Here is a 15,164-nt window from a genome sequence, read left to right as displayed (position 1 = left end):
AAGCAAAATTAGAATCTTTTTGTAATACAGGAACTGTCCTATTCTGCCTTGGGTAGTGGTTACAGAAGAGAATATTCTTAGTGAATGTCACAACGTTATGACCCAAATACTTTGCTACTAAAGTTGCATTTGTTGGAACTGGACTTAACAAAGTTTTTTCTTTCTTTTTTGTTTTTGACAGCAGGAATTGAACCCAGAAGGACTGAACACTTTGTCACATCCCCAGCCCTTTCAGAGACAGGGTCTCACTAAGTTGCTAAGGGCCTTTGCTGAGGCTGGCTTTGAACTTGAGATCTGATCCTCCTGCCTCAGCCTCCTGAGCTGCTAGGATAACAGGTGTACCAAGCCTGGCACCAGAGCTTTTTTTGAAGAGGCTGAAAATTCCAATGCTAATCATTTATACAACTTTGCTATTCCTTGTTTTGTATCAAGTCTCTCAGAAATGCTTAGCACCTTCATTTCTTTCCTAAAATGTTACTTCCAACAGGCCCATTCATATCATGTTTTCATTCTAGGCTTCAGCTTTCTATTTAATACTCCTCAATAAAGAAAACAGCTCATTTTAAACAAGAAGTTTATTTAAACAACAAGACGCTTGACTTGAAGGGAAAACTATCTAGGAATCTTTTTTTTTAAGAGTAATTTACCCCTACTTAAAGACAGATTGCCCTACATGTAACAGCTACGTACAAAAAAGTTATAAAATTGTCCTTGGTTTTACAATGATAAATGAAAAACATTAAAATTCTCCAATCGAACAAGGTATGCAAGGATTTTTATGTTGTTCAGGTTTTTTTTTTTTTGTTTTTTGTTTTTTGTTAAAACAGTGAGAGCAAAATAACTTACTGGAATATAAAGATAAGAGCTGAATGAGCATGCCACTAATGGAGAAAGGGGATAATTTCACAGAACCAGTATTTTTCCCCATCCCATCTCCATTTGATGTCAATCAAAACATATCATTGGCCATTTAGTTAAAAAAAAAAAAAAATGCAATATGCTTGTGCACATACACCAGTTACTTTATGTACAATAAAGGAATGGGGAAGGGGAAAATGAAAGAATAGAGAAAACTATACTGTAGTAGTCAGGATGTGGTGGAACCAAATTGCAGTTTTCTAATTAAGAATGTATTCTTGGTCTGTAGGAACAGAGTTCTGAAGTAAAGTAGCAGGTTCCCTTTTTAGTAGACACCTCCTGTCTGCTGCTGGAACACATCAATTGTATCTTCATCCTCCATTTCCAACTAGTATAAAAAAAATAAAAAAAATAAAAAAACAAATTTAAGACCACTGATTATCTTAGATATCATAGCTTAATTAGGCATCGAATTCTAATTAAGTCATTTTTCACTTGGCTTCTTTTTTAAATGAATGCTACAGAAATCTTATTTTTTAAGTTAAAAAGCTAAACATGTCCATGAATATCCATTGGACCTCACTGCAATATTTAGATCAGAAAAAGATGGGGAATAACTTCAAAGTCAATAAAAACCTAAAGAAATAAAATATAATAGTTATATCCCAAAGGTACAGTATTAGGCTAAAAACCAAAAGTAAAAACTAAGCAGATTAATAGCTTATGGTATGATTAGATTTGTTTTTGTTTTTTACAATTCTATGAAAATGTCGACAGGTTGTGTGTGGGTGTGTGTATGTGTGCACAGTATCCACACACACAATCCTTATGCAAAATAGAGGATCAAGGGCATCAAGAATGGAGAGGCATGAAGATGGCATCAAGGGTGGAGATAATTGGCAATAAGAGTTTTGAATTGCTTCATCATGGATATTTATTTATATAAAAAATATTCAAAATTCTAAATGCTATTAAAAAAAATGTAGTTGATAAGATTTACTGTCCACACACTATATGTAAAACAACAATGGTAATAGTAAGGTCTTAGCACACATGGAAACACTATAAAGTCAATCAGCTTCATAATTGTTTCCTATGCTACAAATTAACTTTTAAACCATTCCTTCTAAAAACTGATCACCCTGTCTCTCAGAACAGAGGACTAAAACCAGGGGTGGTCTATCACTGAGCTACATTCCCAGCTCTTTTTAAATTTTTATTTTGAGGGAGGGTCTCACAAAATTGTTCAATTTGGCCTGGAACTTGCAATCCTCCTGCCTCAGCCTTAAGAGTTTCTGGGATTATAGCTAAAAAGTGATTTTTCTGAAGATAAAAATAGTTTCCTTGGATATCTAAGGAAAAGAAAGGAAACTCTAAGGAAGTACAAATATACTTAAAGTAGGGATAATATTAAATACTAAAATATTCTTAACTCTAGCTAATTATAGCAATTTGCCTATAATCCCAAGGATTGTACTGGATAGGCAGAGGCAGGAGGTAAAAGGAAAACAAATTCAAGGACTGCCTTAACAATTTAGGCAGACCTGCCTCAAAAAAAAAAAAAAAAAAAAAAAAAAAAAAGGCTGTGGATGTATTGCTCAGTGATAAAGTACCCCAGGTTCAATTCCCAGAACCTACTAAAATGAATTCATGACTCTCATTCCCCAGTTCTGTAAAATGAACTAAAATGAACTATCACTAAGCCATTAAGCAGAATGCGGGGCACATACTAACTGCTTTTTTTTTTTTTTTAACAGACTGCATTTTGATTCAATGTACACAAATGGGGTAGAACTTTTCATTTCTATGGTTGTACACAATGTAGAGTCACACCATTCATGTAATCATACATGTATATAGGGTAATGATGTCTGTCTCAGTCTATTACTTTCCTTCCCCCACCTCCTCCCACCCCATTTTGCACTACACCATCCAAAGTTCCTCCATTCTTCTCTTGTCACACCCCTAACTGCGCTCTTAAAAAGAATATACATAAAAAAAGCTGTTAAACTCTGATTTACCACAATTATGTAATTTGACAAATACTGTGAGAACTCTAAAATGAACCAAATAATTCCAAGTTGTATTTAAATATTTTATAATCCATCAAGGTCAGTTTTTTTCTCCACCACCAACCCTGTACTGGGGATTGAACTTAGTGGCTTTATCACTAAGCCACATCCCCAGATCTTTATATTTTTTGAGACAGGATCTTGCAAAATTGCAAAGGCTAACCCTAAACTTGCAATCCTGCCTCAGCCTCCCAAATTGCTGGGATTACAGATGTGCACCACCAAGCCCACCTCAAGATCAAATGCTCTTTCATTAAGTTTTACCATTTGCATACTGAAATGTAAGGTGTTATTTATTTATTTATTTATTGCGGTACTGGGGATTGAACTCAGGGCCTTGTGATTGCAAGGCAAGCACTCTACCAGCTGAGCTATCTCCCCAGCCAGAAATGTAACTTTAAATGCCTTCAAAAGAGACCATTTCCCCCTCATTTATAGAGACTACAGCACCTCCTAGCGGCTATAATACATAATTGTTCCATGGAGACTCACCAATGGAAATTTCTTCAAAATATTCTTTGCTGGAGAACTCAAGACATGTCAATTTTTTGAAGATTATCAACAAAACCATATCTGGATGTGCTACTTCACTCATGCCACATTTATCTGTTCCTAGCTTTTATTGGGCAACGAATTTGAAATTCAAAAGTATAAATGATGCAATTTAAATTTCTGCTATGAAGTAAATTATTTGTTTCTAGGACTAAAGCCTTAAATTGAGATGGTAAAGAGGAAGTGTTTCCGGCTGGGGTTGTGGCTCAGTGGAAATAACACTTGCCTAGCATATGTGAGGCACTGGGTTCGATCCACAGCACCATATAAATAAATAAAATAAACATTCATCAGCAACTAAAAAAAATGTGTTAAGGAAGAGTTTCTGCTGTAGGAGATAGAACAGCCAATCCCATACAAGTCACAGAACAAACTGATATGAAAAAAAGATTAAGGGATCAGAGAGACCATCACCTTTCATAGAAAAGTGTTCGTGGAAAAATCTCTTATTACCAAGAGTTCTTCCTGTCAAACTGAGGTATCAAGAGACTTGGCAGTGGGGCTAGGGATATAGCTCAGTTGGTAGAATATTTGCCTAGCATGTGGGTTCAATCCCCAGCACCACCAAAAAAAAAAAAAAAGAGAGAGAGAGAGAAAAGAGAGAGAAACTTGGCACTTAGAGCCATTAGTTCCAGAGAATAGATAAAAGCAAAAATCACTGTAGCAAAAGGAGCTAAATGGGCAGAATCGATAGTTAACCAATTACCTGTGGAGAACCTTGGGCATGATCAAGGGCTGCAGCAAAAAAACCAAATGAAACATATTTTTGAAGAAAGAGACAACAGTTTTAATCCTTTTCTCCAAATACTGCTGACAATAGGGGAAAAATGGGATTTATTAAGTAATTAAATAACCCTTTATTGAGTAGTAACTGAGTAATTAAAAACCACTGGCATTTCCTCAATCTAGTCCAATTTTTTTCCTTTCTGTTCTCCTTTAGACATATTTCACATACCTTTAAACTGTGCAAGAATTACATTCCAAAGTCAAAAATTTCACAAATTAATACACAAAGCTGTTTAAAAAAAAAAAAAAACACACACACAATGTTTCCAAATAGCAGAGGTTTTTTTTACCTGTGCAGGTGTGTCTGTTTCATTAATTGGCTGCCCATCAAATCGGAATCTGATCTGCCTCATCGACAAACCCTGAACAAGAGTTCAAAAGAAGCAGCATGTAAAGAAAAAACTCCACACATATTTAATCATGAATATTAAAAGACACATCTAAATAAATAACCATCAATAAGTTAGCATGTGTGAGGCACTGTGTTCAATACTCAGAACCACATAAAAATAAAATAAAGGTATTGTGTCCATCTACAATTAAAATATATATATATTTTTTAAATAAAAATAAAATGCAGCATGTTTGATTTTTTTGAAAAGAATAAATTGAGCTGGGGAGCCAGGTGCAGTGGCACACACCTGTAATCCTGGCAACTCCAGAGACTGAGACAGGGATCATAAACCCAAGGTCAGCCTCAGCAACTTAGCCAGGCCCTGTCTCAAAATAAAAAGGGTTAGGGATATAGTTCAGTGGTGAAGCACCCCTGGGTTCAAAGCCCAGTATAACCCCCAAAAAGGGGTGGGATGTGGGACTCAGGATATAGTTCAGTGGACAGATGCTCACCCAGTATGTGCAAGGTCTGGGTTCTATATCACAGCACCACCAAAAAAATAAATGGGAAAAAACCAGTACTTCATTTTTTAAAGCTGTTTTATTCTTTTGAGATTACAGCTACTCTAAAGTTGAACACAGCATGCCTTGAGACAAATATTGCATTTGTGAGTCACAAAGACACTGGGAAGGAAATCTGAAGCAACAAACACACATTAAAAGTTCTCTAGGAAGGGCTGGGAATACAGCTTAGTTGGTAGAGTGCTGGCTTTGCATGCACAAGGCCCTGAGTTCAAATCCTGACACCCATCCCCCCAAAAAAAGTTCCCCAGGGCTGAGGATATAACTCAAGGTACAGTGCTTGCCTCGGAAGCACAAGGACCAGGGTTCAGCAACCCCCACCCCCCAAAAAGAAATTCTCCAAAAAGCTGGGTACTATGTCACACAGCAGTAATCCCAGTCATTTAGGAGGCCAAAGCAGGAGAACTGCAAGTCTGAAGCCAGCCTGAGCAACTTAGTGAGACCCTATATCTCAAAATTGAGGGGGAAATTAATTTTTAATAATAATAAAAAGGTGAACAAAGAAAAAAAAAATAATAATAATATAAAGGGCTGGGGATGTGGTTAGTGGTTAAGCACCTCTCGGGTTCAATCTCTGGTACCCCCTGCCCCACCAAAAATTGAGTTTGGCTTCAAGATATATTTAAATTCATGTAAACATGCCCCTTCTACAAAACTGATTCCAAGCTGGGCACAGTGGTGCATGTCTGTAATTCCAGTGACTCCAGATGCTGAGGCAGGAGGATTGTAAGTTCAAATTCAGCCTCAACAATTTAGTGAGGCCCTAGCAACTCAGTGAGACCCTGACATAAAAAAATAATGGGGATGGGACTCAGTGATTAAACACCCCTGGCTTTAATCCCAGGTACCAACACAACAAAAATCAAACAAACAAACAAAAAACAAAAAAAAAAAAAAAAAAAAAAAATTGATCCCAGTGTTTTACTTGAGAAGCATTACTTACCTGGTAAAGAGGTGGCAAGTGGGGGTAGGGGTAGGGAAAAGCAGCGAAGCTGTTGGGAATGACAGCCAAATGACAACATGACAGGAAAATAACTTATAGACACTCCTGTATCATGTTCAATTTCAAACTTATTACAATTTGTTACATAAACTCCCTTAAATATCAATTCCTTCAGAGACAATTAAACCAAGTACTCAAAATATTGAAACAAAGTAACAAAACATATGCTAACACCTGCATTCCCTTATTTAACAAGTCACCAAATCTGTGTGTAAATATATCCATAAATATGAAGATCATAATGATTTCCTTTAAAATCCTAATCAAGTGTTTGATGTCTTGCTTAAGAAAATATAAGTAATCTCCCACCAGGCAGGTGACATCCATACTGTAATTCACATTTCAAAATGACAAACTTATTTTGTATTTACACAAAGGAAGAATTCAAAAATAAAAATAAATTTAAAAAAAGGAAGAATTCAATGTCAAGCCATTAACTGCTCAGTATTTTGTATTTACCAATGCTCCATTGAAGAAATTCCTTGTTTCAATAAAGTATCAATAAAATACTAAGCACCTTCTGTATTCTGGGATCCTTGTTTCACTACATCCACTAGTAAGGTCAATGGTGTGGCCACTCAAAAGAGAGAAAAAAGGGCCAAAACTAGAGAACATAAGCAAATTGCATCCCTTATTTTAGAGCATTAAAAATGTACACAGAATAACTAAAAGAGCTATGCTGAGATTTTGTGTTTATGTTCATGAGAAATACTGGGGGATTAAACAAAAGGGCATTTTAGCACTGTGCTATATCCCTAGACCTTTTTATTTAAGACAAGGTCTCACTAATTTGCTGAGGCTGGCCTCGAAACTGTGATCTTCCTACCTCAGCCTTCTGAGTAGCTGGATTAGGACAAGCACCACCACACATGGCTAAACTGAAAATTTTGGAAGCCCAAACATGAAATATATTTCAATTAAGTTACTTGTAGTCACTGATCTCCTATAGCTATTTTCTTAGATAATTTAACTCCTGCTTTTTATGCTTTTCCTCCTCAATAAAAGTTCTAAGTCCAAAGGAGATGTTCCTTTAAGATTCTGCAAACCAGAATTTGAGTTCCTCTTCTGTATCAACATCATTCCTGAGCTAGTTATGACATGAGAGTTGAGATTTCTTTGGGACCCTGTTTCTTCATTTCACAAAAATGAACTGGACTAAATCAGTGATTCTGTGTTCTCTGAAACCACCAAGACACTCCATGATATAATCAAAATAAATCTATATTAAAATGAAACAGTATGCTTCTCAGATGAAGCCTATGTGGTTGACATACAGTGGGCACATTCTTCATATAATTAAAAAACATACAAACTAACTACTGGAGTTATTAATTTGAATGTACTCTACCATTTCAGAAGCATTTTTTGAGCTTGTTCTAACGATTGAGTACTGATTTAGAACAAGAAGTCACTACTGGGCTGGATGAGGCTCAGTGGTACAGAGCTCGCCTAGTATTCATGAGGCCCTGGGTTTGATACCCAGCACCAGGAGGTGTATTAAAATAAATAAATAAATAAAAGTCTCTATTCTCATAGAGCTTACATCTTAGTGGATACAGTTAAAGCTCTGTGGAAGTAACTAATCAAGACCAAAATAAAATGGCTTCAAGCCATGTGATTGTCTACCTCATCTATTCATTAAAACGTTAGCTACATAGCTGGGTGCAGTGGCACAATCCTGTAATCAGGAGGCTGAAGCCCTAGGTTCAACAAGGCACCAGGGTGAACACCTGCAATCCCAGTCACTTGGGAGGTTGAGGCAGGAGGATTGCAGGTTCCAGGCCAGCCTCAGCAACATAGCCAAGCCCTAACAACTCAGCAAAACACTGTCTCCGAAAGAAAAGAAAAGAGAAAAAAAAGAAAAGAAAAAAGAGCTGGGGATGTTGCTCAGTGGTTAAACCATGGGTTCAATCCTCAGCATCACAAAAAACAAATGTATCAAATAATAAAAAGGGCTAGGGGCATAGCACAGTGATAGACTGCACCTAGGTTCAATCCCAGTACCACAAACATGCACACACACAAAAAAATATCATTTTAACATCAATCAACATTTAAAAATTGAGATATTTCCTTTTTTAATACTAAGGTTTCAAAATTTCATTGTATAACTTCACATTTTAAAGCACATCTTAATACTAGCAATATTCCAAGTGGTCAATAGTGACATGGCTTCTGGCTACTGTAATACACAGCACAGATAAAAGAACAAATTGCTGGAGGATTTCATGAGTTACGATAGCATCATCAAGGATGACTCCAAGGTTTTTTGGGGGGTTTTCTTGGTACAAGGGATTGAACCCAGGGGCACTTCACCACTAAGTTACATCCCCAGACTGTTTTTTAGTTTGAGACAGGGTCTCACTAAGTTGTTGAATTTGTGGTCTTCCTGCCTCAGCCTCCCAAGCCACAGTGATTACAGGCCTGCACCACCACACCTGGTTTACTCCAAGGTCTAGACTTCAACTGAGTGAGGATACCAAAGAAAAAGCTGATTTCTAGGGGTAAAACACAGAATTCCCCATTACATGTCCAGTTGAAGATGCCCATCAGACAAACACTAGAACTCCTCTACAGATAAGATGTAACAGAAGTTCCTTAGATCATAAATACATTCAGAGTGCCCTATTAAGAAATCCTTGGTCAAAGCTGAGTGAGGTGACACATGCCTGTAAACCCAGAGACTCCAGAAGCCGAGGTAGGAGGATTACAAATTTAAGGCCAACTTCAACAACAAAGCAAGATCCTGACTTAAAATTAAAAAAGAAAAGGACCGGGCATATAGCTCAATAGTAGAGTGCCTGGATTCCCCAGTTAAGACAAACACAAATCCTTGGTTAGGAATTCACAACTGCCAAAAAACTTAAGCTATGCAAATTGGATAGGATAAAGTCTTTTGATAGCCTGAACCTACTCTTTAAGAAGCAGGGTAATCAGGTCAATTGAGACATTTTAACTCTTTCTTAGAAAAGGGAAAACAAATTCACAACAGGTAAATTATGGAATCAGCACAGGAGCCCATCAATAGATGAATGGATTAATAAATTGTGCTACATACACAGACACACACAGACACACACACACACACACACACACACACACACACAATGGAGTTCTACTCTGCCATAAAAAATCATAAAATTATGTCATTTGCTGGTAAATTGATGGAAATGGAGAATATCAAGCTTGCTATGTGAAATAAGCCAGGGCTGAGGTTGTGGCTCAGTGGTAGAATGCTTGCCTGGTACCTGTGAGGCACTGAATTAGATCCTCACCACCACATAAAAACAAATATGGTGCATGCCTGTAATCCCAGCGGCTCAGGAGGCTGAGGCAGGAGGATCACAGCCAGCCTCCGCAAATTAGTGAGGCCCTAAAGAGTTCAGTGAGACCCTGTTTCAAAATTTAAAGGAAAAAAAAAAAGGCGGGGCAGGCGGGGCTAGGGATGTGGCTCAGTGGTTAAGTGCCCCTGGGTTCAATCTCAGGTACCCCCCCCCAAAAAAAAAACACCTAAAGATGTCATTCCCAACTTAAGAGGAAATAGGAATAAATATCTTTCAGAGTTCCTTCTGGATCAGATCTTAGCTCCGATCAATGAGCCCAACCCCAGTCCTTTTTATTTTTTGAGAAGGGGTCTCACTAAGTTGCTGAGGTTAGCTTACTTGCAATCCTCCTGTGAGCCTCCAGAACCACTGGGATTATAGTCATGTGCCACACCACACTTAGCTAGAAGTTTATTTTTATGGACAAACAGTGTTTATGTCCTCTACCACAAATGAGTGACTAACAAATTTAGTCAAATATAACCCAACCTTAGCATTAGTCCTAATAACCAGAAAAATTCAAGGAAAACTTTACTTACACTGTGAAATATACTAAAATTGATTTTAAAAGCAGGAAAACAAAAATTATGAATTGACCTAATTAAATCTTGGTCTCAGAACAATCTCCTATGAGAACAATCTTGAGTACACAGGGTATGTTATGCTTTCGTTTTTCTGGCACCTAGTTTGATGTCATTACCACCTAGTAGGTATTTAGTAAATGGCAGATGAGTAAAAAGCACTGCTATAATAAAATGTGAATGGATGAACTAGGTGATGGTGAATCTTCATAAAATTCTTTCGATTTCACTCTCTAAAGTATTAAACAAAGACAATTTAAAACCTAAAACTTTGTAATAATTTTGAAAAATATGAAGACAATATTTCCAAAAGAAATCAAAGCCTAAGTTTATTTTGTATTTCTTTTTTTGCAGTATTTGGGATTGAATCCACTCTACCACTGAGCTACATCCCCAAACTTTTTATTTTTTATTCTGTCAATAAACTGTAGAGGCTGGCCTCAAATTTGCAATCCTCCTGTTTCAGCCTCCAGAGTCACTGGGATTACATTCTGGTGCCACTGAGCCCTTCACTTTCTGAAAGTGTTTTTTATTTGTACTTATCCCTTTTGCATAAGGTTTCAATATTTAAGTTCCACAAAAAGATCACCCTTTAAAATTTCCCCATATCCTAAGAAGCACTAGTGTTCTAATATGGAAGATGACCAGTGCATAAGTATTGCAGCACAAAAAGTACATGTTTGGGCAGGGGGGTAGCTCAGTGGTAGATCCCTAGTACCACCACCACAAAAAAAAAAAAAAAAAAAAAAAAAAAAAAAAAAAAAAAAAAAAGCATATGCTTAATAATTTGGGGGGATTTCACCAAAATTCCTCAAATGAGAATATGTTGAAGATCTTCAAAAAGAACTGCAAATTTATTCTGGGCGTGGTGCTACGCATCTATAATCCCAACAACTCAGGAAGCTGAGGTAGAATGCCAAGTTCGAGGCCCAGCCTCAGCAATTTAGCAGGATCCTGTATTAATAAAGACTGATGATATAGTTCAGTGGTGAAAAGCACTGCTAGGTTCAATTCCCAGTACCAAAAGAAAGTGTAAATTTATATATGAAAACAAAGAATGAGCAAAAAATAGGAAGGGTGGCACAGTATGTAACTCCAGCAATTCTGGATGAGGCAAAAGAATGGCAAATTCCAGGGCAGCCTTGGCAACTGAATGAGACCATTTCAAAATAAAAAATGATGGGAGCTGGGCACGGTGGCACACACCTGTAATCCCAGCGATCCGGGAGGTTGAGGTAGGAGGATCACCAGTTCAAACCCAGGCTCAGCAACTTAGAGAGTCCCTGAGCAACTCAGTAAGACCCTGTCTCTAAGAAAATATAAAAAAGGGCTGGGGATGTGGCTAGGTGGTTAAGCCCCCCTGGGTTCAATCCTTGGTGGTGGTAATGGTGGTAATAATAATAATAATAATAATAATGGGAATATAGTTCAATGGCATAGTATCCTTGGGTTCAATCCCCAGTACCAAAAAGCAAGCAAACAAAAAGCAAAATTATGAACACAGTGCCAGATATGATGGCTCAGCTTGTAATCCTAGTGATTTGGAAGGTTGAAGCAGGAGGATCACAAGTTTGAGGCCAGACTTGGCAATTTAGCATGGCTTTAAACTTAGTAAGACACTGAGTCAAAAGAAAAAAAAAAAAAATTTAAAAAAGGGGCTAGGGATGCAGCTCAGTGGTAAAGCATCCCTGCATTCAATTCTCAGTATAAACAAACAAACATTGAGCAGAGCGTTCTCCTACTACATTATAAATAAAACACTTATAAATTAAAGCTTGGAACTTCACCATTTCCTACAAATATCCTTAGGTGTCACAGATTTAAGCCCAAGCATTAGCTCAAGCTCTATCTGGGGGCTTGTTATTTTTGTTGTTTTAGGATCTCATTATGTAGATAAATTATTCCAGTCTTAAAAAAAAATGATTTTCTCACCTTTTATATATTCAAGAAAACAAAAAACAAACCACTTCTGCTGACAGGTTGAATGAACAAATCTAGGATTCGGAGTTTTGGTTAAACTTGCAAAAGCCACCTTTAAGCCTGGAGGGGTGGCACACTCCTGTAATCCCAGTGGCTAGAGAGGCTGAGGTAGGAGGATCACCAGTTTAAAGCCAGCCTCAGCAAAACTGAGGTGCTAAGCAACTCAGTGTGACCCATGGGGCTGGGGATACAGCTCAGTGGTCGAGTGCCCCTGAGTTCAATAGTTCAAACCACCCCGCCAAAAAAAATCCTATTTACTATCCAGCATATGTTCAAAGATACCACTACTTCCTTTTCTTGGTATCCACATACTGTTTTCCTAAATAAAATGCAAATGTCCCTATAATGAATTTAAGCTTGGTTCAGCAGGATTAAAAATTTCCTGACCTCTAGGGTTAAGGATGTAATTAAGTGGTATATATAGTCTCTATTATTAATGCTTTGTCCTTAAAACCACATTTCTTTCCAGAGCAGTTAAAATATTTAAAATGTCCCAACAAAAAAAAATTTTTAATGGATTTAAAACGAGAACCTGATAAGAAATTTTACCAAGTTCACTCATTTTCTTATTAAAAATTACATTCCCTCAGGAATTAGCCAAGTGAATATAATTTGATGTATTTCTGGTTTAATATTAGAATCATAACACTAACCAAAGCATCTTAAGGGTTTTCATGAGTAATCAATATACCAAGGGCATAATAAAACTGATATGCCAAATATATACATGTATATTCATCCTACAAAAGTCTTGTAATAGTATGCCAGTCTACATTCTAGTCTCCAGAAACGTTTATTTTTCAAGAAAAATGCATTAAGGGTAAGTGCGAATATCAATTCCTCACCTGTCGTTCACAATAGGCTTTCATTAGTTTACTAAGTGGTGTATGCCTCTTAATCTTAAACTGCACCACAGAACCATCCTGCCCCGCCACCTTCAAGTTAATATGATCGTTGTTCTCAGTCTTGACTCCTTCCTGTTGAAAAAATAATAAAGTATTATTTGGAAAATGTGAAAAACAGTAGCAACAACAGCAGCACAAGTTGCTTCAAAAAATCAACAGGTTTCTCATTAGGTATGATCAAGCAGCATACTGCTACTTTCAGACCCCAAAATTAATATGAAATACTCGAAATTCTGCAGCTTCAGATAGCTGTCTGGGAAACAAAAACCTACATGAAACGCTATCAGTGACAACAATACATTTTAAAAATTGGGTCCCGTTCAATTTAGTACAACGTTCTCTTCGGGATGAATTGTCTAAAACGGCATATTCTGTCACTGCCAAAATATCCCCCCACACACACACACCAAAAAAAAAAAGATAAAAATTAGTGTCCTTTCTCTTCGCAAAGTGCTTTAAGTATAATTGCTGAAACAGTGCAGGGAGAGAAATCGCAATTCAAAACTCCATTCTCTTGTTAAAAAGTTACCAAACTCTAATAACTTAGATCCAACGTCTACGTTGGGACACGGGGTGAGGCCAGCCCTCCGCTCCCTCCGAGCATCCGCACTAGCTCGGCCGCGCAACCTGGGGCACCAGCAGCATCACTCTGTTTGTTTTCTGTTAGGGGCTTTTCCTCCCTCCCCTTTGTTGTCATGGGCCACACACACAGTTTCCTGCCCCGTCTTCCGTGCAGACGTCGCCCCAACCCCAAGTCCACCAGGATCAAGTGTGGAAAGAACTCTGCAGCCCCCAAATCACTCCAAAAGCAGTGCCGAGGGAGGGGAGCGTGTCAAACCACCCCAAGTGGCAGGTCCCCTGTGGCCCGGAGAAGCGCGTCCCTGGTCCTCAAGGGAAGCCTCCGGGGCCTCCGCGCCGCGCTCCTCTCCGAAGTTCAGCCCCACTCGGACCTCGGCCTCCAACTTCGAGAAGCCACATGGCCCCCGCGGCTCGGGGGCAGCTGGCACCGGACCGGGCCGCCGCCCCTCCCCCTCGGGCCCCGAGGCCATGGAGGTGGGAGCCTCTCCCCGGGAACCCCCGGCCGCCGGCATCCGGCTCTCGGCGCGCCCGCGCTCCATTGATTCTCCCGAGTCGCCGGCCGCCGCGGCCCCGGGCAAGGGTCCCGCACGGCCGCCGCCCCCACCCCGAGTGGCGGGCCGGGAGTCTCGCCGCCGGCGGGCGGCACGGCACGGTCGCGGGGTCCGCGGAGGCTGAGCACCGCGCGCCCAACGTCCTCCTCACGCGCAGGCGGCCGGCCGAGCAGCCCGCGCGGGGCCGGGACCCGCGGGCGCCCGCGATTCGTCGCCCGCCTCGCGCCGCGCGCGCGCGGAGGCCCCGGGGGCGGGGGAGGGCGGCGGGCCTCCTCCGGCGCGGGAGGGAGGAAGGGAGGGAGGAAGGGAGGGAGGGAGGAAAATGGCGCGGAGCGCCCGGGCCTGAGCCGCGGCCGGCCTTGTGGGGGGCCCGGGAGGCGCTGGGAGCCCGCCGCGGGCTCGGGCCGGCCCCGGGCCGCCGGCGTCCCCCGGCCGCGCGACGAGGCGAGGCGGCCGGCGCCAAGCTCACCTTGGGCTTTTCGTCGGCCATGGCGAGCGCCGGAGTCTCCTCACTGCCGCTTCACAAAAGAGGTACCAGGTCCGCACCGAACGAGCACACAAGCAGCTCCAGGAGCGGCAGAAGAAGGAGGCGGCAGCGGTGGACGAGGGAGAGGGCGCGCGCACGTCGTGCGCTCCCTCCCCCCACCCTGCGTGCGCGAGCACGAGCCGCCGGGGTCTCCTATTGGCTGCAGCCTCACGGGAGCGCGCAACGCTTACATAACCACCCCCCCCCCCCGCCCTGCGCCGCCGCCGCCTGGGCCCGGCGCCCGCCAGGCCGTCGGGAAGAGGCGCGGACACGCGCACCCGGGCCGCCGCGGGGGCGCGCCTGGCTCTGGGCGGGGCTGTATTGTCCTCCTTCTGTGGTGGAGCATAATCAAAATGGCTTCCAGCTGGTCCTCGGCGAGGACGGGAGAGGCTCGAGGCCTTCGACGTGAACCTGGGGCCGGGGAAGGCGGCCCGACTAGACGTGGAAGGGGGAGCCTAAATCAAGCCCAGCATGAGGCTCCGAGATACACTCTTGTTCCGCGGGGCAGGCGCAGCCTCCGCGGCTTGGGGCGG

The 15,164-nt window shown here is 41.0% G+C and overlaps 1 protein-coding gene across 1 annotated transcript; it reads right to left on the bottom strand.

The window, feature by feature from the left end:
* Nucleotides 1-557: 557 nt before the first annotated feature.
* On the bottom strand, nucleotides 558-14,751 carry Sumo2 (small ubiquitin like modifier 2). Its single transcript, XM_047546720.1, has 4 exons — nucleotides 14,575-14,751; nucleotides 12,916-13,047; nucleotides 4,559-4,630; nucleotides 558-1,246 (listed from the first exon to the last, which is right to left on the bottom strand). The coding sequence occupies exons 1-4, from the start codon at nucleotides 14,593-14,595 to the stop codon at nucleotides 1,184-1,186; spliced, it is 288 nt and encodes a 95-aa protein (XP_047402676.1). The 5' UTR covers nucleotides 14,596-14,751; the 3' UTR covers nucleotides 558-1,183.
* Nucleotides 14,752-15,164: the final 413 nt, after the last annotated feature.

Source organism: Sciurus carolinensis, chromosome 3 (genome assembly GCF_902686445.1).
Source record: "Sciurus carolinensis chromosome 3, mSciCar1.2, whole genome shotgun sequence".
In the NCBI taxonomy this organism is placed as follows: domain Eukaryota; kingdom Metazoa; phylum Chordata; class Mammalia; order Rodentia; family Sciuridae; genus Sciurus; species Sciurus carolinensis.
The sequence above is the reverse complement of the archived record's forward strand: the minus strand, read 5'-3'. Positions and strand labels throughout refer to the sequence as shown.